The following is a 27,923-nucleotide window of genomic DNA, read 5'->3' as shown; positions in this document are numbered from 1 at the left end:
CTTCCTTACACCAGGCCTTGAGCCGAAGCCCACTGGAATCAGTGGGAAGATTCCAACAGACTTCATGGGGCTCTGGATCAGGCCCATACTGCCCTACCAATGGGCCTCGACCCAGACCTAGAGGGACCACCTCTAAGTGGTGTTCAGTATTTGCTAATTAAAATACTTGGCCCCTCCGATAAACTTTGTGGATGAGATAAAATCATCAACTGACACCATTAGTAATACCTGGGAGTTTTAGAAGAGGAAGAGAATAATGCTTTTTTCTGTTGAACGGGGGCAAATTTTTGTAGGCAGAACAATGATCTAAGATGGAATTTAGCCAAGACACCACATTAACATCTCTTGCAAAAGGACCAAAGAGTTAAAGGCCCTTGTTTCACATCTCATCTGAAAGATGGCACCTGCTATACCCTAGTAAGCCCCTAAATCCAAGGTTTAGAAATGCTTTTCTAATTCAGAGGGAAGAGAGATCTACTAAAATATCAATTCCTTTCTCCTTTGCAGTAATCCATCCAAGTACTGATCAAATATTACCCTCTTTGCGTTCATCAGTCCAAGGTGGTAGGAACATAGGCCCTACTCATTCAAGAGGGGAAGTTTTTCCCTCATGGAAAAAGATCCAGATAGGATATAACTTGGTAACAATTGATAGTACATTCTAAAATCTAGGTTATATTAAGTTTGGAAGGAAAGAATTAACTCAAATTACATCAAATTGTTATGGTGATGCTTTTTAAAAATATGCTAGTTCAATTTTTGCTATATATTTAATCTACAGTATTAGATGACTCAGTGGGTTCTCATTAGTGGGGTGGATGGCATACCTCTGAAGCAGAAGTCCTTGGAAAAAAAACAAAAAAAACCTGTGCTCTGGGGCAGTTACCCAGGATACTCTAGTACATCAATTACAAATAACTAGCCTAGACAGCCTCTGGCTGGCATATTTTGGTTTGTACTCTAATAGTACTTCTGGAGGTATCAGTAGGAGGATTTATGATCCTATCTTAGAGTTTAATTGAAGAAAAAACACAAACATCTCTGCAATGAAGACTGTTTGAGCTATTCCATTCTTCCAACCTCTAGCACTTAAGATTTAGTTGTGGCCCAAGTCTGGGCATTAATCTAGATTTCCATCATAAAAGACTGATTCATATCACAGGTTTGTTTGGTTTTTACTACACCTGGACTATCAGATTGCTTTTGGTATGGTGACAACTGTGTTGCAAGAATGTTCTAAGGACCAGCATATGGTTTCCTCTAACTATTTAGAAAGCATTAGTTAACAGGATGAAGAGTGATAATTACTGAAAGCTTTTATCAAAAGCACACTATTGCAAAATCAGGTTACATTCACATTTAAATAACTGATCCCCTTAGAAGCTGCATTCTTAAAGCCTCCTAAACAGTCATTTGGCAAGTGGAATAGGAAATGCCATGGTTCTATAGAATGAGTTTCTCTGACCAATTCCAACATTATTAACTGCAAACTAAATGCCTCAAAAAATACGTTATCAAAGCTGGAAATTTTTAGTTGTACCCACTTGTGTCACACAATTCTCCTTCCCAGCCACTTAGGCAGAAACACCTAAATGAATCTACTTCATCAATGCAAGTCCCGCCATTCTTGCAAGGTTTTCCAAGACAGTCATTGATATCTAAAGAGAAAGTTAACACAGGGTTATAATTGGGACTATGTTAATCAGTGCATTAAATGCAGAAGACAATTTCAGGTTTATGTTAAACATTTTAAAGAGCTACGTCCAACAGAGTGTGTGCCAGATTGACAGCTCTGGAACTTATGTGCTCCATTCGTCTACATACAATGGGCGCACACACACACACACACAAATTATTAAGTGGTTCTAATCATATTCTCACTGTTAATACTGGGAATTTCCTTCCATCTGGCAAATACTTTAAGTCACTGTACCAAAAATGCTAACAGTGCACGGCAGGCTCTCTTACACTGCCTCACCAATATGCCTCAAAACCTGCTCCAAGAAAGCTCAAACTCTACGTCTAATGAATCCATAGCTTCCTGTGGAGGGATTGCCCATGAGGGTGCCATTTGTAATGAAGACACCCATTCCCTAAAATCTGGATTAAAACCACAACTGGTTTTACAGAGAAAACTAAAATAGTATCATAATAGTATCAGTCATCACCAATATGATGTGGATTTGAACAAGTGACCTAGAAGTGAAGCACTCTGTATAACATTAGCTGTCCATTTTTTAAAGAAAATTTCAAAGCAATGTTCCTTTAATGATTGAAAAAAAAAATCTCTAAGCCTTCAAACTCTTTAAAAAGATAGACAGACAGGACAGACTTCCACTTACTTTCATGGCAGTACGTTCCAGTAAAACCCCTCTCACAGGCACAAGTAAAATTCCCTCCTGGCTGACTAATGCACCGTCCATGAGGCCCGCAAACATTAGATGAAATGAAACGGATACCTTCCTGCGTAGCATTTGTGAATACTTCTATTGTACAGCTGTCTATTACTAAGAATAAAAAGGTAAATCAGTTATTCTTAACACCATTAGCTATATATAGAAAAGATTGTGCCAACCAAGAACTGTGGCTTTTTTAACCTTAGAGTAGTGAACACATTGTTCATATCTTATTGGAAGACATTTTATGCACATTCTAAGATTATAATATTAAGTAATACACAAGATTACAAGCATATTTCCCATTCCCCCAGCCATCATGTACTTGACATGGTCTGACTTCTGCTAGTGACAGACAAGCTTTTGAGTCACACACAGCTCTTCTACAGCTCTATGTGGCTTGAAAGCTTGTCTCTCTCACCAACAGCAGCTGGCCCAATAAGATATTATCTCACCAACCTTGTTCTCTAATAACCTGGGACTGACACCGCTACAGCTACACTGCATACACAGGCTAACTACAGCACTTCGGTAAGAGACACTACTCCCTGCCACCCTATAATCCTCTCCATTTTTCTCCCATTGTGTTCTACATGACTGCCCTAGTAATGAATTCCTGGGGGACAGCACATACCTTTGCAAGAACTGTTCTTGCAGTGGTCCTTGAGGTGAGAACAATTCTTTCCATCATAGTCATCAGAGCAGGCACAGTAATAATCTCCTCCTAGATCATAGCATTTAGCCCCATTCTGGCAAGGGTTAGGTTCACAGAAATCAATATCCATCTGTAATAAAGAGAATCAGCTATCAGGAACTATTTCCCAGCACAGTAAGCAGCATTATCAGTGTTGCCATTGACACAGATGAAATTATTTTAATCAGGAAATTAATATTAAACACAATGTTTATAAATTGTCTGTATGGCATGCCATTCTATAGTTTGATACAGGTTGCAAGTTACTTTAGTCAAGTTCACTGCAAAGCAGTTCTGTTACTACTATAAAGGATCATTTTGAAGATTCAGCAAGGACTTGTTTGTAATAGTTTAGTTTTGTCAGCAAGCTGAATGTGTAAAAAAAGGGTAAGAAATTATGCACAACTAAAATACAAAATTTAAACTCAAGAAATGTCACATGTGATCACTACCCTTTACTAATTCTCTGTGTATGCTCTCTAATACTCAATACTATAACCATGAATGTGCATATTTAAGAAAGGTGGTTTAAAAGATCTCTTAAATCCTGTCTGTTACTATCATTAGGATGAAAATGCCAAACTTAGACCAAAAACTCACAGCATGTAAACCTTTACACAGACACATCCTTTTAAGGAAGTGACTCATCTTAATATATAGTCTTCATATGTCTGCTACATTTGCTTAAAACAGCCCTTACATGTCATTGAAAGAAAAAGTACCCTATACCATGGTACCTTTCCTACCAACTGCTATTCTCAAGGGCCTGTTTTACTTTAGGAAAAGCTTTAAGTACTGTCCTGTTTTAGTGTTCTCCTGGGGGGGGGGGGGGGAAGGAGGAGATTTTATTAGCTTCACTGCAGAGTTTTCATTATTTGCATGTAATTCTGACAACTTTATAGACAGTCTGAAAAAACTGTCCGTAGCCAAAAGAAAATAATAATAAAAGTAAAACTTAAAGGCTCAAATATCATAGACGTGTTTCAGTTCAATGCAGCATGTGCAACTGAAATTAGAGAGTTTTCAGCAAGCTATTTTGCTCTATTCTTTGAGAGAGCATTTCATGCAGACTACAAAAAGCATTTAGATTCTGAGAAAGATATTCTCAGATCTTGTTCTATCAGAAGTTTCCATTTGTTTCCTTCCATTACAGTAAATTTCCCTTTCTCAATTCAAGTTCAGTAGCTGCTACTTTAGCATCTGGAATCAGCAGCAGCGATTTCCTGCAACACTCATGGCAGTCAGCCAACTCCCTCTATTATTCATTGGGTTTGATAAACTTATACATTGTACTAGAAACCATGCAAAAGGAAGAGCATTCAAATGATCAGACCATGTAGAAATAGCATCTGAGCTGTGAGTTAATGGATCAGCTTAAGAACTGGTCCACGGCTGTTACTGGCAACTCATTTTTTAAATTTTAAAGAAAAAAAAAGATAGGGTATTGGTACTGTAAAGTAGCTGTATTTCAAGCAGAGGAATTACTTTTGAAATCTTTTATTAAACTGAAGAAATCCCTAAATTCTAATCTACCCTCACTGGTGGATGTTGCTGTTCTACAGTTGTATCAATGCTTGTGACACTGCTCAGAAATTCACACAACTCTGAAAATAAAAAAAACTAGATACTGGATGTTAAGGGGAAGAATTATAGGTTTTGTTTAGAAAGGGTTGAGTGCCCTCCCCACAAAAACAAATCTTCAGCATCATGAGTGGTTTTAATTCTTACTCATGCTTTTGTATGCAAGTTTTAAACCCTGCTGCAAGCAACATCTCCACACACTTCTGGTGAGATATCAGATTTAATATCCAGATTCTGCACTCTTCTCAGGACTGGTCAGGCCTCAGCTGGAGTACTGTGTTCAATTCTGGGGGCCACACCTTAGGAAAGATGTGGACAAATCAGAGAGTCCAGAGGAGAGCAACGAAAATGATAAACGGCTTAGAAAACCTGACCGATGAGGAAAGTTTTTATTTAAAAAGTGGGCATGTTTAGTCTTGAGAAAAGAAGACTGAGGTGGGGACCGGAAAACAGTCTTCACATATGTTAAGGGCTGTTATAAAGAGGATGGTGATCAATTATTCGCCACGTCCACTGAAGGTAAGACAAGAAGTACGTAAGGGACTTAAATCTACAGCAGGGGAGATGTAGGTTAGGTAGTAGAAAAACTTTCTAGCTATAAGGATAGGGAAGCTCTGGAATAGGCCTCCAAGGAATGTTGTGGAACCCCCATGATTGGTGCTTTTTAAAAACATGCTGGACAAACACCTATCAGGGATGATCAAGGTTTACTTGGGTCCTGCCTCAGCGCAGGGGGCTGGACTTGATGACTTCCAGCTCTACATTTCTATTATTCTATGAAACAAACACCTACCCACATGCTTATCTTGAAGCACACAGTCCCAGTGAAGTCAAAAGGACTACTCACAAGTACGTTTAAGAACAGGCTTAAGTGTCTGCAAGACTAGGCCTAAATACATGTTTTAGTATATCAAAAGAGCAGAGGTCTTCAAAAAGAAATTCAGAGCAAAATTGTTAGACTTGTTAAAGAAATAATGAATCTTAAAACACTTAGAAAGATTCACCAATACATGTGCTTACAATGCTTTACAGTTACATGCATTAGGCTGTAGCTTTAAATGTTACAACCACTATACCACTCACTGTACAACAAAATTTGCTTATTCACACAGAGTATCAAGTAACAGCTGCATTAATCTGTAATGCTCTGGCCTTGGGCTGCTCTAATTTAAACCTGAGATACCTTTCTTTCCAGAACTCAGTCCAAAGCTATTACAGCAATTTCAACATCGCTCTCACCTCACAGAAAGATCCCGCAAAGCCCTGCTGACATAGACAACGGAATCCATTGACCAGGTCCTCACAGCGTCCTCCATTTTGACATGGATTGCTTGTACATTCATTTATTTCTATCTCACAGTTTTTTCCTAGATAACCATGAGGGCATAAGCAATGGTAACCATTCACTTCATCCTACATAGAAGGGGAGGAAAGGGCAAGATTGGAAGGAAATGTTTACTGTAAAGTACGGTGGTACCTCAGATTTTCAAGACTGATCTTGAATACTGTATTTACAAACAGCATCAGTCAGATTTTGGCTCCATTAAAAGATATAAAATCAAACTCATGAATTAAGCAGTACACAAGTAGTTTGTCTCTCCTCCCACTTCTTATTGAACTAATCTGTAGATACACATATTGCATACAAGTGCTAATTAATATGAATTCTGATTTAAGATTTTAAAGATGAGCACCTTTTCCCTTACAAAAGTGAATGTGATTAATATATTTTACAAAAGGATTACCTTACAAGTCCCTCCATGTTCACATTGTCCATGACAGTCATTAATATCTATTGAAAAAATATACAAAGCCATTAAGAATTTAAAGCAGAAGTTGGACCCTTTGAAGTCTAAGGGTCCAGAATATAATTTAAAAAAGTCAGTACTAATTATTTTGAGGGAAGGATTTTGACAGGATGCTTAGGGGTAAACAGGTTTGATTTTTGACTGCCTTAAAACTCATTCATGTTTAAATCAGAATACAAGCTAACGTATCATATCAATTACGCTCATTATTTGATAGAATATTCTTCTAAGGTAGAACGGAAAGACTGTATTTTAAACTGTATTATTCAATATATGGTGTGTTTGTATGTTTACAGTTTTAGTCCAATTCCACAGCAGAAATCAAACGCTTTATATTCAATAAATGCTTTATATCCACTAAATAAAACATTTCTATAGACTTCAATATGCACTCCGTTTACTTTGCCAAAAGTTAGGAAAGCTACAGAGATATTTTGAAACAGCATAAGAGTTCTTTTCCCTCCAGTCACTTAGAACTATGCTACCATTAGGTGGGATAGTTCTTTTTTAAAGAGCAAGTTATCCTGGGGTCGATATATATATATGCACACACTAAAAGAAGAAATACTAACTGATATGACAATTTACTCCTTTCCATCCTGGAATGCAGTCACAGTAATATCCACCAATGAGATTTTTGCAAGAGTAAGCATTAAGACAGGGTTTCCCCTCACACTCATTAGCATCTGTGAAACAAGATAAAAGAAAGAAGAGAATAAAGAACAAACCCAGAAGCAGATCCCCTTTGCACCAAGCAAAGCCTCCATGCAATCCAAGCACCAATTACAAGGAACAGTAGAATTTTACTTATGTATGCCACGAAAATTCTCTATATTGTAGCTTTTCAATGAAAATTCATTTACATTCTTTTACATGCAAGTAAAAGAAACATCTTCCCCTTAGACAAATCTCACAAATACTGTTAATTATGGAAGTAAGAGAAGGCTTTTCCCTGAGTAAATTACTGTCAAGCTAATTATAAATCAGCCATTGCCACCATTAAGAAGGAGCTACCATCACCACTATTGCATTTTGAAACAGAAAAGTAAACATCTTCTAATATCTGTTACAGTTGTATGTAGGTCTGGGCTTTAGATGCTTATAGGTACTAGTGTTTGCTTTTCATGTCCAGTTTTGCTACCAAAACTATTAAGCAGGAACCAAGACATCAAGAGTAAATGACCCACATCTTACAAAGTTCACTGAAATATCTATCCTGACATAAGAGCTGAATACAAAAAAACCCTTAAAAAAAAAAGGAGTAAATGCAAAGTGTGGAATGGTCTTCAAGAGCCATAAAAAGCAATTACTTACCAAGCTGGCAGGTTGCTCCAATCCACTGTTGTGGACATATACACTCAAAGCCATTAACACGATCAACACAGGTCCCTCCACGAGCACAAGGGTTAGATTCACATTCGTCAATATCTGTAAAATGCAAAGGTAGCTGATATAAAACAGTTTTGGAAAGTATGAATTGAGTTTTTTTCAAAAGGGAGTAGGGGATTTAGTCACACATCTTAATAAACAGTGTGGATAAATCCTCTGCACTGCCTAGAAAAATCCCAACCTTTGTTCTTATTTAACCTCAACATGAAAAAAGTTTGAGGACTTTCTATTTGTGATCTATGACACCTCAGTATTGTGACATTCAGCAATTTTTTTTGGTTTTGCTAGTATACTGTTCTGTATTTTCCCACTATATCCCAATAAAACTAAAATCTCTTTGGGGACTGAAGCCTGCCATTTAAACACAGTTCTCCCACTGTACAGTGCTGTGTACACCACTGTTTATAAATTTATGAGTCCCAAAAATTTTAGGAAGATCTGCCTTCGTAAAGTACAAAGATTCACTGAATCGACTAGCACAGATTAAAAGGTTTAAGAACTCCTTCATAGGTTGCCTTCAGTTAAAGCAAACCAAACCGAACATTGCCTAAGGCAGATGAACTAGTACACTCTACCCACTATGAACTGGTTATTAAATTCCACATATTCCAACTAAAAAGGCTTTCAGATCGCTAATATGAAGTCAGCAACAAAACACTCTGCTCTTAAGTTAGTTTAAGTGGTTCTCCTGTGTTGTTATGGAGTTAAAACATCACTAATCAGCAACCCATATAGAATGGAGTACAAAATATTTACATATAAATTGTAAGTTAAGCAGCTTGAAGAGAAACACTTCCGTAACATTTATTGCAATGAGGGAAGATTGATTTATTTAGGTGCAAAGAAACTTGGAGCATAACATATATACGCTGTGTTACGTAAAGCAGGTAGTTAGACTTAGGGCTTGTCTACACACAGCGCTGCAGCAGTGTCGCTGTATCACTTTTGTGAAGTTGTTACTATGCTGCTAGGAGCTTCGCCTGTCAGCATAGTTAAGCCACCTCTGCAAGAGGTCCTTGCTATGTTGACAGGAGAAGCTCTCCTGTTGAATAGCGCTGTCTACCCTGGGGGGTTAGAACGGTATAACTATGTTGATCAGCCGTGCAGATCTTTCACACCCATGAAGTTTGTATGCAAGTCTGATGTATGTTTGTAATGCAAACATGTCCTTAGTTAGGCTCTGGTTAACTTTTAGTCTTATACTGCAAAGATAGCGGCTTCTTTCAATGCCTTCCTGTTTTTCTAAGTAACTCAAGAACAATACCATAGAAATACATGATAAAACAGTTTGGAAATCACAATTACTGAACAAAAATCAATTGGAACAGCATGTTACCCACTTTACCACGGAGCAGGCTTATTTAGCCAAGCGTATAACAACCCTTCAAGCCCAATATGCTAAATTCAGCTGAATTGTACCTACCAACAGCACATGTTGGTCCGCTCCACCCTGATGGACAAAGGCATTTGAAGCCTGATGAAATTTCATGGCAGCTTCCACCATTAGCACAAGGGTTTGATACACAAGCATGCTCAGCTAAAGAGAAAAGAAAGTCTTCCTAAGCAGAATGATTACACAGTACCATCTCAACCAGGGTCTAAGATTATTTTTATTGGACACCTTCTAGTCAGAACTAACTCACCAGCCAGAGGCAACATAAAAAGGGAGGATGCCTGCACAGATGGGAAGCTCAGGCTCTCCCATCATTACCTGCTGTGATGGGAAGGGTACTAGATTCCTATCAGGGGACTGAACCTGGACCCTGCTCAGGGGCACCATCTTTCATATCAGCCTCTCACCTCCTATAACTGCTAGGAAGCAAATGGGAGACCAACTAATGCCTCAGAACCACCTGACACTTGGAGATATCTCCACCAACTTATTTCTCCCTGCCACTCCCTCCACAGCCTCTGCTTTTTGACCTTTCACTTCTGAACTGCTCCAGTGCCTTTCTTGACTGGATAAACAGCAACAGTTCAAGTGAGAAAGGTCTCATTGACAGAGTAATTTCACTCTGCTGCTGTTCCTTGGGAATTATTTTGGGGAGTCCGATGGCTGGTAATCTACAGGTCAGACTAAACGATCACAGTGCTCTCTTCTGGCCTTGGAACCTATAAAGTAGAGTGGTCTGCAAACTCAGGACAGCAATGCACTGGATTATTTTTGGAAGGTTTTTCACAACCAGAGAAACAGTTGTTTTAAAATCAAGTTAGACTCTGGATCATTTAGGTCAGGGGTCGGCAACCTTTCAGAAGTGATGTGCTGAGTCTTCATTTATTCACTCTAACTTAAGGTTTTGTGTGCCAGTCATACATTTTAATGTTTTTAGAAGGTCTCTAAGTCTATAATATATAAACAAACTATTGTTGTATGTAAAGTAAATAAGGTTTTAAAAATGTTTAAGATGCTTCTTTTAAAATTAAATTAAAATGCAGAGCCCCCCGGACCGGTGGCCAGGATCCAGGCAGTGTGAGTGCCACTGAATATCAGCTTGCGTGTCACCTTCGGCACATGTGCCGTAAGTTGCCTACCCCGATTTAGATTTACCAGGGAATGTTTCCCTTTTTGACCTTAACCCACAAGGAGGTAACCCTGTTCACATATTTAATGTAAAGTTTGCCCTGGGCAGCAGTCATGGGGAAATAGAAGTGATTTAACACTACAATAGTGCAATAAGCCTTTCTAGCCCTTAATCTATAGTAATTATAGCTAAAAAGCCACGGAATTAGGAGCCACACGTGCATTTTGAGCCCCCATCTCTCTTTTTGCCAAGCGAACTAGAAAGTTCCTCCATCACACTTTACCAAAGTGAAGAAAGTACTATATTGTTGTCCATGTTACTCACATTGGTGCAAGAAGCTCAGCTAGCTACAACCATAGGTCAAGATTGACTATTTCCATAGCACCACTAGACCACATAGCTCTGTAGGAGAATAAATTAAACCAGGGGTATGTTTTGATAAATTTACAGTCTATATATCAAGATCAATAGGTAAGTGGGAGAGAGAAGAAAGGAGGAAAAGTGCTCTGGGGAAAGAGTAGGGACACTATTCCCCCTGCCAACAGTGATGATTCATGAAGAACAGCAGATTTTGGTCATTTGGAAGAGTCACATTAAGAAGTTACCATCCAATTGAGATTAGATGCTGGAGTAGCAAAGGGGAGCTCCAGTGGTGAACACTGGAGGTTAGCAGTGGAACAACAGCTGAAGTGAGATTTTTGAAGGGGTTTAGGATGTTTGGCAAGAAAAAAGAAGAGGTCTACAGAGTGGTCTGAAGAGTTCAGTGAGCAGAGTGATAGCCCATCAATTAAAATGGGCAGGGACAAGAGTGCAGGGGGCAATGGTGAGAACAAGAAATGAGATGTGTACAGAAGATTCAAGGATAATCTATAAATAATAATAATTGGAGACATACCAATCTCCTAGAACTGGAAGGGACCTTGAAAGGTCATTGAGTCCAGCCCACTGCCTTCACTAGCAGGACCAAGTACTGATTGTGCCCCAGATCCTTAAGTGGCCCCCTCAAAGATTGAACTCACAGCCCTGGGTTTAGCAGGCCAATGCTCAAACCACTGAGCTATCCCTCCCCCCACAACCATAGTACAGTACAGTCTTGAACATCAACAGTCAAAACACCAGGGAAGAGAGAATAAAGGAAAATATAGCATAGCTATGAAACTGTGGGAGAGGAAATAATTTTCAGAGTAGAATCGGATAGACTCAGAGCTGCGAGACTGACATCAGGGAGGCTACAGGGGAGGAGATTGCAATAGAATTATGCTTGAAAAGCTCTTCTATGCTCCCATGAACATAGTTTTGTAACTAACATTTTAGAATCAACCGTTCTTGGGAATACTCCATAGCAGGCCGTGAGCAGAGTTTTCAAACATAGTTTAACCCTGCTGAATGGGATCCAAATTGTGATATACCTTTGTGGGAAATGCAGTTACTTTTCTTCAAAGTGAGGGTCAGGAGAATAAGTGGCTAATTTTTGACTGTCTAAAACAATATTTTTTTAAGATATTACTAAGTGCCCTCCTCCCTTTTCTTTGATCACAGAATACCTGCCCAGGTAGACTTCTACTTTACTACAGGGGTCAGGGGCTAGAAGTGACTTTCACAAACGCCTGTAGCATCCTTAAGATGATCCAGGTGTATATGTGCATGTGTGCACAGGAGGAAGACAGGAGAGAGTACAGCTGAAAAAGGTGCACCTGCACCCCCTTCCCAAAATAATATGGTACAGTTTAATATTGGGGGGGAGGAAGGGGAGGCAGCATAAGAATAAAACAAAGAAAACAAAAAAACCCCAAAAAGGTAAGGAAGGAGACACACTGGGCCTGATTCAATCTCCACTGCAGCCAGCGGACAACTTTCCATTGTCCTCAGTAGTTTTTGGATTAGGTCTTTAAGGAGGAAGATAGCAGGTTGTTGCTAGCCAGCTTCATCTGTACCCCTCCCTCCAAGGACCTGAATTTGCAGGTGAGTGGAGAAATCCTCTTCCTGCTTCCCAGAAAGGAAAACACTCAGGATTTTGGAAGTGACCTCTTTTGAGGACTCCCCTTGAAAGAAATAATTCTGTCCTCTCTCCATATGTGGCTTAGATGGGGGAGATGCATCACTGCAGGGAAACCAGCAGGCTGCTGAGAGCTCCACCAAGAGCACACAGCTTTCATTCCCCTCTACAACTGCTTAACATAGCTTCACATTCAAGTAGATGCATGCAATGATCATCTGTACCAATTTCACAATTCTTTCCAGAATAACCATCTGGGCAAGCACAGTGATATTCATCTGGTTCGGTGTTCATACAGGTTCCGCCATTCAAGCATGGATGGTGATTTCCACAGTAGTTTAAATCTGGACACAGAAGAAAAGAAAATGCCAGTTGACAGGTGTAACATAAATCCCAAAGTTACTGTTTTAGTTCACAGTCAAGAGACTTCAGGCAGACATACAACGCCTTCCTGGCTTGAATAACATTATGTCCTCCTCCCCCTTAATCCATTTTGACTTCAAGTCATCAATCACTAGCAAGCCTGTCATCCCATTGCTCTCTGTGGAATTGGAAAGGATGGACAAGAGACAACTGTATCAGTAACAGGGTAAAATGTATCATTCCGAACCCCTGGCTTTAAAATGTTTTATTCTTATGACAGTTGAGCAGTCATCTGCCACAAAAAAGATTTGTGACAGATGTGCTCAGATAACTGCACATTGCAAAAACTAGTAAGTTACCAGTTAATGAAGCAATTTTATTATTTTTTCCTGTAAATTAATATTAAGTACCTTTGTTACACAGCAGACCACCCCAGTTGGTTTCACAATTACACTGCCATGGTTCTTTACAGCTCCCATGAGCACAACCTGGGTAGCGGACACACTCATCACAGATCTGTCCTTGCCAACCATAATGACACCTAAGAAGTAAATGCACATGTTAAACGCGCTTAATTATCTGCGGCACAGGTATTCAGAGTGTTACATGTTGAACAATCCACTTGTTTAAAATAATGAATGATAAATGTAACAGAATATTGAAGTGTTATTTTCTCTTTTAGAGCTTGTTCTGCAATCTGCCTAGTTGAAGAGTGGTATGCATCTTTACTCTAACTCACTAGGAACAAAGAAAGCAGACCCCCAAAATATCACAGTAACTTATTCTAAACAGTACACACACATACATACCTGTTCTTTCACAAGAGATCCAGCCCCTACACAGTTAGAAATTATCATGCCTTACTGTAGTGTAAAAAGATGGGTTGCATAACCTATTAATTGTTAGAAATGAAGACTGCAAATTCTTTTAGTGGACAAGGAGGCATACATTGTATTTTTGTTCTGTGAAGATGGCTGGTGAGAGATTAGCTAATTTGTTCTAGAGTACTACACTTATTTCAGGACTGGGGGTGATCAAAGATGCAGCTGTCTTGTCAATTTTCTCTGAGTTATTTTAAGAACTCTTTCTGCAGATTTAGTCTTATGTTCCCACTGTTCTTTAGCAGCTTATTCTAGTGTCCTCCTTACTTGGAGCAGACAAAATAAAAAGTAATGAACACTTGAGAAATACAAAAATTAAAGCAATTAACACTTAGTAACAAAACTTTAAACTAGGTTTCTTCAAAAACCTTTCCCTTCTGATTGGATTGTTTATAACAATGCAGACATACTACAAGGCCAGAATTCCGTTAGCAAAAATACCTGGTGTGCTCTATAGGGAAGTTTTGTCTTATGCTTAAAAAAAAAAACTTGTCTCCAACCAGAAGTTATGGCTTTAAGTCAGAAGGAAACTCTGACTAACTATAGCATTAAAGAGACTTCCCCAAGAGATAGGTGTACTTATCTTAAATTACCACCAACAAAAACAGCAAGAATTCCTTCCTTACCTCAGACTCTCTCTTAAAAAGGACCATCTACATCTTCCAATACAATCCTATTTGACAGTTCATTTCAACAGACAACTAGTTAAACTGGTTGTTAAATATGCTTCACTATATCCAGAAAGTCTCATTAGAAAAATCTGTTAGGCTACATTGTATGGATATAATCCCCATATGCTCTGCGAGGGAGGAGAGTCAGCCAACAAAGCTACATTTTTCATATCAATGTCAGTGTCTCAATATCAGTGCCCCTTTGGAATGCAGGAAAAGAATGGCACTAACATTTGTAGCCATTTTCTGAGTGGAAGAGGAAAATCAAACAGGGAATCCCCATTCACTAGGGACTAATATATTAGACTGTTTAATAAGGAGTTGTGGTTTCTGAGACCATATGTTGGCAGCATGATCATGCTGTCCTCTGTGTTAATACCAACACAAACTACTCCGTGCTTAAAGCTCTGAATTTCTGCTCTTCTGTATTTAGTTACAAAGGTAGCTTTTTTCTTGTACTCATATGTTTAGTGTCTCACTGGTAAACTTCTGGAACTATACTGTGGAAGTGAGGGTGGTAGAAATTGCTCTGATTCTTCCTACTTACATACAAATTGTGGGGATTACAATGTAATTGTAAACTCAGTTATCTACTTATTTCAGGAGACAAAGTTTATTCAGATAATTAAAAGATTCAGGGGTTTGCCAGGAGACTGTAGAATATACAAGCTCTGTAGCAGTTCTCTCCTCCTGTGTTAATATGTTGTATATTGAAATGAGATAAATATAATTAGAAAGCTAGTTCATACTAAAAATTCATCCTCTTTCCTCTAGGCAGTACTAATTACATACCCACAGAGTACAGCTGTTTCCAATGCTAGGATACCTACTTATAGCAAAGCATGCATGATTTCTTTAATGTTTTAAATTTTGGCAATACAACTCTGATATTTAAGTGCACTCTCAACACACTTCAGCTTCTGTAACTTGGTACTTTATTGCCAACACAAAATCTGTTTTAATCCAAAGAATAAATACCTACTGACAAACGTGGCATGTCGATGTGACTATGAGAGGAAAGTGTTTCAGTAACTCCTATTTGAATGGGCTACAAGAAACTGTGATAGTGCTCTAGGAGCATGGAGAGGGCAATGTAAAATTATCTTCTGAAAAATGGAATGCCCTGCAAGAACACATAAAAATGCTTATTTGGTAGGAAAGGGTTACTACTTCTTCATGACATTAAGTGTAAACTTTGTTTCCGGTATAAGTTGAGTTACCATAATAGCCCTAGGGAAATCATTTCTACAAGCTACCAGCAGTCCAACCAAAGGAACACTATGTTTACGAGTCAAAAGGTTACTATGTGGTAAACTGATCAGTCTTCAGTTTACAAGGAAGAATAAATTAGGATTTCCTCTCAAACAGGAAGTCTGGTCGCATCCTACATTAGCAGGTGCTAGAACAGCTTTAATTCCACTTCCTTCTTGAAAGATAACTTTTACATGGATCTCTGCTCACTCCTAGAGCAAAATGTGATAAAAAGAAAAACTTGTTCAACAGCATGCGTATTGAAACTTGTGAGAAAATCATGTAAAAGCATTAAGGAAAAGAACTTCAGTTCACCATGATAAAAAAAACCACAAAGGTTTAGAGAGGAGTGGAGTTATATTTAGAAAAAACAGAATTCATCTATTTCACCCCAGTAAACAAAGCCTAAAGAGAAGCTGTTTACGCAGCCAACAGTGGACTAGATTAAATTTCTGCCATTATGAATGGAAACACATTACTTGAAGTTTCCATAATCCAAGGATTAATTTTGAACCCGATTATGAATATTGTAAACCATTTTTCCTATTTAAAGTGGAATTCACCCTGTACAACAACCTAGGCTCAGAAAATGCAAGATTCTTGATCGGGGTTAATTTCTTGTCCCTTTCTCCCTTCCCTTTTCTGCCAGTGTTACTAGCACTAACTTTATGACCATGGCTATGCAAAAGCAAATCAGAGATTGCTTAATCTAAACTTCTGGGTTACTAACAGTACAAAGGAAGTTACCATAAATAGATTGTCATAGTTTAGTGATTTCCTGAGGGAAGGTTGAAGCGTACGCATCAAGTCTCAGATCAGACAGGCCCGCTACGTCAGCGTTAAGATCAACAAAGGGAGTGCAACAGGCACATATTGGAATGATCTTCAGTAATTTTAATTAAAAAACAATGATCAGTTCTACAAACCTATCTTAGCTGCTTTCAAAAGCAAATGAAAAGGGCTGCATTTTCTTTAGACTACAGAGGGATTGGTAACAATGGAAACCTACAGTTTCGATTAAGGCTGAAGTAGGCTATTTTAAAGAACAGTATTAGCAAAACATGTAGGGACATCAAATTTCACAAACTAAATAAAGGTAACCAAAGGAAACAATTGTGCCATAGATTATCACATATGCAGTTATTTTAAGATATATTAGCATGAATTGTATCATCAATATATTTGTGTTTGTATAAAATATTTGTTCAGATTAGAATAGAATATCAGGGCTGGAAGGGACCTCAGGAGGTTATCTACCACATTACTAGTAAGTGTGGCATGAAGTAGGTAAATGAGGATGTTACAGCCAATACATCTGCAGAAATGCTAAGTCGAGTGCATTAAGGCTGTGTGAAACAGCTGACACAAGGTCAAGGTATCCCACAAGAGTAAAAAAAAAAAAAAAAATTGCATCTGGTACACACTGCAGCCCCAAATTGTATTCAGAAACAGCAGCAAAAGGTGACAATGTGGCTGAGATGTTTCTTTAATTGGAGTTTTGATAGTCTACTACAAAGAGATTACTTTTAGAAGTGTGAAGACTATACAAAGTTAAGACCCAATTTTTCAAACCATCCTTTGTGGAAGAGGAGTATTTACCAAAACAAGACATTTAGTAACCATCATGCAGTTGAAGGGTCTGATCTGGCAAAGTGCCAAGATGTGCTCAGCATCTATTGACCTTAGTAGGGGTTAAGGGTTCTTGGCACCTCTCAGAAGATGCAAGCACCAGCAATGATTTGGCCCTTAGTTTTCAAAACCAGATTCTAGGTTAAGCACATGGAATTATAAAGCTGCCTGTTCACTTGGCTATTTCATGCAAGTCTTTGCCATTTATTACATGTAATTTACTTTATTTTCAGTTTTTCCAACTTGTTCCAGTTTAGCTTTTGAGAGGAAAAGTGGATCTAGTTCAACACTCAAATTATACCACAAGTGTTTGCAAAGTAGACTCAGTGAAGTCACTTGGATCTTATTCTCCTCTTATCCACCTACCAAGTCAATCAGGTTATCCTACTGGTGTTTAAAATAGGCCAATCACTTTGAGGCTATAGAACAGCACATTGGACACTGGAATTAGTTAAATTATCAGCAAAGAATCGTGTGGCACCTTATAGACTAACAGACGTTTTGGAGCATGAGCTTTTGTGGGTGAATACCCACTTCGTCGGATGCATGCGTCATGCGTCCAACGAAGTGGGTATTCACCCACGAAAGCTCATGCTCCAAAATGTCTGTTAGTCTATAAGGTGCCACACGATTCTTTGCTGCTTTTACAGATCCAGACTAACACGGCTACCCGTCTGAGTTTCTCTCCTTGCCAGGAAGTCCTGATTTAGTTGCACAGTTCTTTCCCAATGAGAGAAGTAGCTGAGCTTAAGTTTCACTTGACAAAAACCAGTAACATACGTTCCTGTTGAACAAAACAAACATTCGTGACCAGAGAGAAAAAGTGCGAGAGGTAATATATATATATTTATTGGACCAACTTCTGTTGGCAAGAGACACAAGCTTTCAAGTTACACAGAGCTCTTCTTCAGGTCTGGGTGGCCAAAGCAGTGAAACTGACATACAAAGAGGGACATCTTAATTCTGAGAGCTCCTCCCTTGCAGAACTAGAAGCCAGGGGAGCGTTTCATATGTCAGACTGTCACATGAGTCAGACTCCATGCATAGGGTCCAGGGATAGCACCCTGACAAGAATCTCAACAACTGAAAGCAGCTGGGCTTGGAATTGCATATGGACCTCCCTTGGGGAGTCCAAATAATCTTTTGCATCTACTTTTGGATAGTAGGCTTCATGTTCTGGCTAAATATGTCAAGCCCTGGTCGTAACAAATCTTGATGATCAATCTTCAAAACAAATATGAGGAAAAAGGTATTTACACTCAGAGCTAAGGCCCACCTTAAAGGCTAATTGTCTCTAAAATAAATTAACCCCAAGTGGGCTGAATCTAGTGATCTTGAATCCCACCACTTTGCTTTATTAGTCTATCTTTATGAAAGAGTGACATGGAACTGAATGGCTTAAACACACACACACACACACACTCCCAAACAAACCAAACCAAATCAAATTTGGGGGGGCACAGATTTATGCCAATTTGCAGACCACATGTCTATAGACTGATAAAATGCCTCAAAATATGCAGGATTCTTTCATTATATCTGCACTAACAGGTACTTCTCCACTACAGTTATACTTCAGTATCCCACTACCATGTATGCTGGCTGGCTGTGGAACATTAGGCTCCTATCACTCTTTCGGTTAAAGCAGTTCAAGGAAGCGGAAGGAACCTATTATGCTTCCAAAGGCTGAGCTGAAACACTTCAGCCTAAAATAAAAATCCTACATCCTGCAAGGCAGAAGCAAACATCACAACTGTGTCCTGTTACTCACATGTGTATTTTTTCCCCTACAGAACCTTCCTGACAAATAATAAAACTCCTCCCGCATTTAGACTTCAATTAGAAATTTTAGCCAAAACATTCATGACAGGAAAACAAAGCAGATCCAGTGATGCTAGTGACAGAAGCAAAATGCATCATTCAGTGGGTGGGAAAAAATCCACTAAATTTTCTGATGACATACACAGGATGGTGTTGCACAAGCCAAAACAATAGTCATGTATAATTATTTACTTAAAATAGGTATAAAGAGGCTGCTTAATTTAAGAGTTAAATTGTTATATATTAGGAGACAATGTGATGTAGTTACTAGACGCGGACACTGAATTGGGGATCCAGGTTTTAAGATCTGTTATTGTACTAGCTCAATGAGGAGTGCTCAGCGATGTCTGCTCAGGTCTGTTAGAGGCTTTTTCCCTCCAGATCTGGGGGGCACTCATTAACTGTTCCAGGAGAAAAGCTTAAATTGGGCCTCCCTCACCTTCTGAGTTCTTTTCAAGAAAGAATGCCAAACTGAACCCCTCTCAGGAATATATCCTCTACACCAACACAGAAAAGGCACCATGAGCACCAGGCATGCAGCAGGGTAACCACATTAAAAGAGGAGAGTTTTGAAGCCTGGGGACTTTGCTTCAGTCATAGGTTCTAAACCGCCATGTCAAGAAAGGCCCTAACACTTTTTTAAAATTATTATTATTACTACTACTGTTCTTGTATTTGTATTAGCCAACAGCCTTTAAATAACTAATCCTAAAACTACACAAACTACAACTGTAGTATTTAGACTAGTACTTATACAGACACGTATACACACAAAGAGAAAGGACCTAAATTATATAGTGTGCAAAAAGCAGTGGACACTGCCAAGGGTTCCCTCTTGTAATCACAGGCAGTAAGAAGGAAATGAGGAATGATTGGGCCCATCTGCTCTTTATCCCTCGGATAGGGGGAAAAAGTGTAGCTGGGGCACTGACACCATCCCAATAAAGAATGCTGGCCAAAAATTCTCATTTCCAGTCCATTTAACTTAGTCTAAACATCCACTATAGGACACGTTTTTCCTTTATCTTTTAGAAATGATTTTTTTTTAAAAACAGATGATATACACCTACCCTAGTTCTATGCTGATTAAGTTTTACTTTAACAACATATTGAATATTGAGATTTGGCCCCTTTGAATTGTTTTTGAAGAGAGATTCTCTGTAAAAGCTTAAAAACAAACAAAAGGGAAGTACACAAACTTTATACACAGCACTACCATCCTGGCAATGTGGGAACAATGAAGCTCGGATACTAGACATACCTGGAACTTCTCCAAACACATGCCAAAGTGGATCATGAGGAAATGAGAGATTAAATTATTAAGTGTACTGACAACTTGTTGAAAATGGTACCAAAAGACTCAGATAACCTATCTCAAAGAACTAGCCTTTACGTTCTCCCATATCTATGGCCATCCAGGATGTGGTGTGCAGAGCCCAGTTACGCTGAATAAATACCTCAACAAATAACTGTTACACCAAAGTTAACCTCACTGCTGTGTAGCACAAACAATACAATCTAGTATTTAAGATCTGCTGTTGTCCAAACTGTGTTTAAAAAACCCCACAGCATCCTCCCCACACCCCCCAAAAAACAAATTGCCCCCACCACCTGAACTTTTAAACAATGGTCTGTGATGTGAATCAGTTCAAGGTACTGTGAAGTCACTGATCAACAAGACCACTTAGTCTGCAACTTAAGAAAAACCCAGTTTTTAAGACAGATTAGTGGTCCCAAATCTAGCTATTTTATCACACAGTTTTAGCAGCTGTTTCTTGTCTATACAAGAAGAAATTGGTTTGATATCAATGTCATTTTGCCTGTCATCTGAGCAAGCTTCTGAAACTTTTCATTGTTGTTTCTTCTGAACTGACTCTGCAGTAAAACCACCACCATATGAGGAAAGCCATTTCTGAAGCACAGCATATTCCTTAGCAAGTAGAATTCCTGCATATATGTTATACCCTGTAAAATATTTTAAAATTGCTCAACTCCATGTTGACACTTATTCTAGAATGAGGTGCCAGCATAATAACCACTTTCTCAAGAGAAGAAGAAAATAAAGCAATCTGAAAAATCCTCTTCCTCACTCCCCAACCACGAGACATCAGACCATTAGTTCTCAAGATAACTTTTTACAGGGGCTTGCTATATAGGGGTTCCCAAAACAAGTTAAAATGAAGACTTGTATTTTTGTTTTCCTCTCTACCTTGCTAACCAAACAAAAAGATACATTGATAAATAGCTCAAGCAACACCAACAAAAGGACTTTAAAAAAGAAAAACCAGAGGCAAGAAAGCTTTCCAGCAGATAAGGATGATAGTTCTGCTGCTGCCAAAGGCATAACTGAGAATTTAGTTATTTACCATCTGAATGGCTACATCAGACTGCTACGGTTCTAAGGTCTGCCTCTACAGAAGCACTTAGTCCAAGGAATCACTTTGAATTACTTGATATCAAGAGTAAAAAAGCAAAAAAACTACTTCAGTAAAAAGCTGTAATTAGGATCCTCACACTAAATCAGAGATGAAAAACAGATTTTGCATTTTTTCTGTATATAAAAAACAATTGTGAAGTTTGAGAATAAGGCAAATCAGTTTATGAGCCAGACTACTGGCACCAGCAGACTTCCACGCCTCTCACACCCATTCGCCTTCCTCCCATTTTTCATTTTCCTTTAGAATTAGAAAGCAGTCATTGTTTTTACCTGTTAAATGAGGGTGGCAATAGTCCAAAAATCCAAAGAAGGAATTTAGATTATAATTCAATAGCTCCAAACACAATTATCCCAAGTACATCTAAACAGTCTTCCTTGCAAGGCTGTAAACAACAAAAGGTCATGCCTGCAAGCCTTGTTTAAAATTCACTCTACTTTTTTTTATAAAAAAAATGTCTACCATCTAGTCAAAGTGTTCTTTTCTAACATTCACCGATCTCTATCATGGCATGCAAGTGCAGGGTACACTAAGTACCAACTGTGAGGTTGGCTTGTCCAATCAGTAACAAATCATTTATAGAAACATATTTTATAATTTGTTGCATTAATGGGAGCTTTAGTGTCACTGTATTAACTTCTATAGATCAGTCCAATAGCTCTTTGGCGGACATGCAGATCAAGGGCAACTTTTTAATTTAAAAAAAAAAACAGGGTATAAAAACTGTAGCATCGACCTACTAGTAAATCTTTGATACCTTAGTTGATTTTAACATTCTCTCTACTTGCTAACCAGTTTCATGGATTGGTGACATCACTCGTAGGTATGAGGCAAGTCTCCAAAGAGGGCCATATATTTAGAATTTAATGAACCCACCCTACATCCCTCCCCCATCATATACATAAAATAATCTTTCCAATGGTATGTTCAGAAGAGCTGTCAAGCGGTGCTGTAAGACTGTAGGCGAGGTGAAACAATGGTATCCAAAATGAGAAAAAGCCATTTTTTGCAATTCTAGAAATACTGCAACATGACTATGACTACAGGTTTTGCTATTTAAGTTAATGTCAAACACCTTAAAGTGGTGTTTATTGGCCAAAACTACAATGTATTACAAGATTCTTTTGGTTTTGCACAGGCAAGTTTTTTCCCCCCAGAAGCGATGAAGCTGTTTAACATGCAGAAAAAATGGCAAATATCTACATTTTGCAATATACTAACATGAAATGTTTTCATATGGCATATTCTTAATTGTCAAAGTATTTTACAAGGAAAACATTTTCTATACAGACGCTCCCTGGGTTACGCAAGATCCGACTTACACAAATTCATACTTACAGAAAAAGTTCCATAAGCCAGAAATAGGATTTTCAAGTTGCGGAAATTTTTGCGTAACGTACGGGTATATATTTCTGACTTACGCAAGGCTTTCCGGAACAGAACGATTGCGTAAGTCGGGGGTCGTCTGTATTTCCAACTGAAATTTGCTGACCAGATCAAGCTCACACTGAAGATTGTGCACCAGTAGCACTAGATTGCATGCCAATAGTTTGTACTGCATAGTGGGAAGATAAATGTATGTGAATTCCTAATGTAATGCTTCTCCATTTGTACGCTTTTGTACATACATTGTAACATGTAGTCTGCCTAGAAGAAGGTTTTAGTTTGTAGCTGGCTCTGCATGCAGTAGTAGCCTTTGACATATTCTAGAAACTAGCTTTTTAATTCAGTTATGCTTATGTACGGGTCAGCTATAGTGTTAGAGATGAACATACATAACTTTATAGTATGAATATGCAAAACCTATGGAAGAAATGGCCAAAGTAGCAGCAAACACACATCTACAAAAAGAGTCCTTGACTCTGCACTGAAGAGGGATGAAAAGAATGTTCTACCTCTTCCCAACTATGTCATCCACAATATGACAAACCCATTTGATGCTGAGTCACAGCCAAAAAGTGCTTATCAACATATCTAATGGACTGCATGTGACATCAGACATACAAGAGTCTCTACTAAAATAGCAGATGTTGGTGAAGAACAAATGGAGAGATTTGAGAGAGGAACAGCTGATTCTGATGGGACATGTAGCTTCTTCAGACAGTTAAGAAACCTGGCATCACTACATTTGCTGACATGGCCAAAACCACCAAACACAAGTCTGGCAAGAGAGGGACAATCACAGCAGCTATCAGTCCAAAAATGGTCTTCCACAGAGCCCTGTCCTTAGCAAGATGCCAAGATTATGTTTCAATAGCAACTGTTCTAAGTCACCCAATAGGACCTGTGCCTATGTCCCTCTTCCTTGCTGACAAAACAAGGATAACACCAGACACTCAATTAGGGCATCAGCTGGAAGAATCCATGAGCTAGGAGTATGCAACAAAGAAACCGTGGTGTACATCAGAGATATGACATGGTTATTATACAAATGATGGCCAGAGAAATTCCACACACTTGATTAACTGGCTGCTGAGTACTTGAGGCAGGTCATGAAAGAATCTGACCAAGCTAATTCTGTAACTGAAGTCTTTGACAGATATGACAAAGTAAGTGTGAAAACTGCGGAAAGACTATGCTAGACAGGATCTAAAGATGGCTACAAGAGATACCAGGTGATGGGTGGACGCCATGTGCCTCCATGGAAAAAGAGTTCCTAAACATGGCATTCAACAAGCAGTCACTTGTAAAATTCCCCCATGACTATATGGTTTAAATGTACATGATAATGTAGGAGCACACCCAGCACAAACGCTCCTTCTAGCTGGAGGCTTTTCCCAATGGTAAAGCAGCAAATTCCATCATCAGTAGAGGTGCTGAAGAAGCCCAAGAAGGTACTCAACAGGAATTGGTCATAAGGATGCTTCTGCATACTTTATGTGCAAGTATGGCTTCTGGGTCTCCTGATACCAAAGGAACCATGGTAATTAGGTCATGTGATACACGTTTTGGTCCTTGCTGTTTCCAAAAATGGAACACATACATAACATGGATTGAAACAGGAGCCATTACCAGCACAATGGACATGCATCACTTCACATCTGTGCATGCAACTTGTGAAGCACTCACTCTTGACTTCTGTAACATGCTTCCTGCTATACAAGTATTAACAGGAGTTTCTAAAAGACCTTATTTGTGCCTGTACCAGTAGGGATCACTGCACAATCAACTGTCTCTGTAGCCAGAACAATATTCCCCGCAGAGAAATATGTGCGTGCCAAGGCAATGAAGACTTGGTAACCCAAGCATGCTCGGCGGAGATCATAAGGATGAACAAAATGACAATAATAATGTTGACTAGAAATGTCACCCGTGTTATTACATTTCCAGGATATCTGTTCAAGTTTATTATTAGATTTTGTTTTGCCCTTTAGTTTGCTGTTGTGATGCTTTGAGGTCAAAGAAATCCAATTTTGTGTCTTGAAATACAGAGTCATTAAACTAACAAACAAATTAAAGTGACCACTGAAATACTTGCATGTGTTGATGGGGTCATTGTTTACCTCAATTTCTGTGGAAATGGCACCACTTTATAGCTCCACATCATACCACATCTTATAGTACACATAAGCAGCTTTAAAATGAGGTGCATGTGGGCAGAGGGTACATTAAGACAACCAAATTGGTAGTGTTTGCCACTTTCTGTTGAGACCTTAGGTGTATTTTCATATCTTCAAGAATCTGGCAGGTGGAATACAATCCAACTGTAGTATTTTTATACCTAAACTTTCCTCTGCTATTTTCTCTTCCTGCAAGAGAGGCTGCTGTTTAAACTTCCTGAATATATAGGAGTGAATCCAACTAGATAGAACAGAATAATGGGAAGAGCCTCTAGTCAGAACCCTTAAGAGAGACTGGGACTCTACTTTTCTGAAATTTAACTCAACTGGAGTACCTTAGAAGAGCCATATGGATATCAAATATTAAGGAAACAGCTCTTGTTCTTTAGAAACAAAGGGGAAACGTAACAGGATTCCCTCCTTTAGGTTTAAAGCTACCCCTTTAAAAAGCCCCCTTCAAAAGCATCAGGTCTCTTGGGAGCCTCAACCTAATCTTTGTGATCCTGTGTGTTCTCCCCCTTTGAACCTTTCAAAGGTATTTTCTTGGACTCCCTTCTGCGAGAACACATTCCTGTTAGCCTTTATGTGTTCCAGCAAGATGAGGGTGCTTACACTACCTCTCCTACATGGTTACATGTCTAGCTTTTCCCCACTCCTTGTAAAAAAGGTATTAGCCTTAGGCAAAGCAAGGTATGATTACACTAGCACCTTTTTTTTTTCTTTTCGGTAAAGCTTTTGTCAATGAGGGGTGTGAAAAAAGATACACCACTGACCGACAAAAGTGCCCGTGTGGACAATGCTCTGCCGACACAGCTACCGCCACTTGTTGAGGGGGAGGTAGTTATGCCAACGGGAGAGCTCTCTTCCATTGGCATAGAGCAGCTACATGGGAGACCTACCCGAAGTTTCTGTTGTCTTTTCATCTCAACTGGTATTCCCTTAGATGCCTTTTCACATTCCCACCGTGCTGGGCCAAAGAGATCCTGTGGCACTACCTGGACATCAATAAAGCTCTGAAGATGCCCCATTTACCTGAACCAAAATTCAGGGAAGTACTTGCTCAGCTTTTTCCCCCCTCAAGAGTTTTCACATTGGGGAACATTCCCAGTCTAAGCTGTTGGTCATTTTCTCAAGTCAAAGTCACAGTCTGAACTGGTGGCAGTGAAGTCATAAATGCATTTTATAACATTGTATGCTGTGTTGTTGCAGCTGTGCTGATCCCAGTATATTAGGGATACAAGGTAGGTGAGGTAATATATATTGAACCAACTTCTGATGAAGACAGACACTTTCGAATTTATACAGAGCTCTTCTTCAGATCTAGGAAAAGAACTCAGAGCATCACAGCTAAATACAAAGTGGAACAGATTCTTTAGCATAGGTAGTTAAAATATATTTCAAGGAAACCTTCAAAGTAAGCAGCCTGTTAACACCTCTCCAGTCATAGGGGAGAAAAGGAAAAGAAAAAATTTGGGGAAAGTAGGGGCAAGTTTAGTAGGTCACATAACTACCCTCCCCCCAAGCTTTTTTTTTTGTATTCCACAAAACTAACCTCAGTTAGCCAAGACTTTCATGTTGAGAGCTGCAAGATATTTCCTTTCTAAAGAATGTGTCTAATTAACAGAGAACTCAGTGTTTTGATAAGTTGGCAAGTAGTACATAATTACAGGAGAATAGACTGATGCTTATGCTTTGGCTACAAACATGTTTGAGTACTTGTACAAGCAGCGAGTTTTGAAGAGTTGGAACAAGTATATTTAAAAAGCCAGTTGCAATAAGGTGCACTGGTTCTCTCTTGACCAACCCTGTTAGCAGATGTTAGAACTTCTGCATGGAAGTAATAACTAATTCATGTTTACTGTGGCAGGCACTACCTGTTCACCTTCCCTTTATTTTCAGAGTGGAGTTAAGTTGTTCAACCCAGAGGGAAAGAGAATCTGGGACATACATGCAAGAAACCCTAAGAACAGGCCTGGCTGGGGGTAGAATGTATAGGCGGTGTTTTATTTAGTGTTATCTCAATTGAAAAATATCATCTCAAGAAAAGGGTCGAGTTTGGCACCAATCCAGAATGTACCTTTTGTGCTGGAGTTGGGAAAATACCATCTACCCATACAACCCATTCTTTAAAAATAAATAGATAAAAAACAATTGAAATGAAAGATTGTCTCTGTTTTTTCAGAAGACCTGGATGAGACTTATGGGAGACCTAGAAATATTCAAAGTTAGAGCAGGCTAATAAATTTTCTGCTATTGCAGGTGATCTTTAAATAGAATAGAGTGCTGGTTCTTGTTTGAAGTGCCTCATCTAATCCCAACTGTTTTTTTGCAAATCCCTTCAGTCACAACACAGAAGCAGACAACCTCCGAAAGTAAAAAGTTCTGTGAAACTCAAAGTCTGAAATAAATGTAACTTAATATTGCACAGTTGGAATATAATCCATATCTACACCCATCCAGCCAATTTTTATTTTACTGTACACTGCCTAATTGCTAAAATCACTGTTAAAAGCAAAAGTACTAGAAAGCCAGTGTTCTTCCTTCACACTAAAATAGCCAAGTACATATATACTTACTTGCATTCCCCAGGTACACTGCAACCCCCATGGAGTAAATTACATCCTTGTTTACATACAGCTGTGAATAGAAAAAAGGTTTAGACTTCAGTTAGTATGGGCAGTAAGACTTCAGTTAATACAGAAACCCTAGCTCCTAGTCCAGCAATTAAAGCAATTTCATAATGGAGTAGCTTATTCATTGCTCATTCCTAAAACAGTTTTCCTTTCAATTAATTCTTACACAGACATCAACAAACAGCACAACTATTAAAAAAAAAACAAAACCACCAACTCTTCGAGCTAGCTATTTCATTAAATCAACTCCAAGTTTTAAATAAAACCAACCGAGCCTCTTGTTTAGCCTGGAT

At 38.8% G+C, this 27,923-nt stretch overlaps 1 protein-coding gene across 1 annotated transcript in view; it reads right to left on the bottom strand.

The window, feature by feature from the left end:
* Positions 1–27,923, bottom strand: part of JAG2 (jagged canonical Notch ligand 2) — a 92,919-nt gene that overhangs the window by 17,854 nt on the left and 47,142 nt on the right. Inside the window, 11 exon segments of the mRNA XM_045015764.1 lie at positions 1,545–1,658; positions 2,343–2,507; positions 3,031–3,181; positions 5,911–6,084; positions 6,417–6,463; positions 7,052–7,165; positions 7,794–7,907; positions 9,292–9,405; positions 12,611–12,730; positions 13,160–13,290; positions 27,574–27,634. Coding sequence (XP_044871699.1) covers positions 1,545–1,658; positions 2,343–2,507; positions 3,031–3,181; positions 5,911–6,084; positions 6,417–6,463; positions 7,052–7,165; positions 7,794–7,907; positions 9,292–9,405; positions 12,611–12,730; positions 13,160–13,290; positions 27,574–27,634 — 1,305 coding nt within the window.

The sequence above is a fragment of the Mauremys mutica genome, chromosome 4, assembly GCF_020497125.1.
Source record: "Mauremys mutica isolate MM-2020 ecotype Southern chromosome 4, ASM2049712v1, whole genome shotgun sequence".
In the NCBI taxonomy this organism is placed as follows: domain Eukaryota; kingdom Metazoa; phylum Chordata; order Testudines; family Geoemydidae; genus Mauremys; species Mauremys mutica.
Note: the sequence above shows the minus strand (reverse complement) of the source record. Positions and strands in the feature narration are given on the sequence as shown.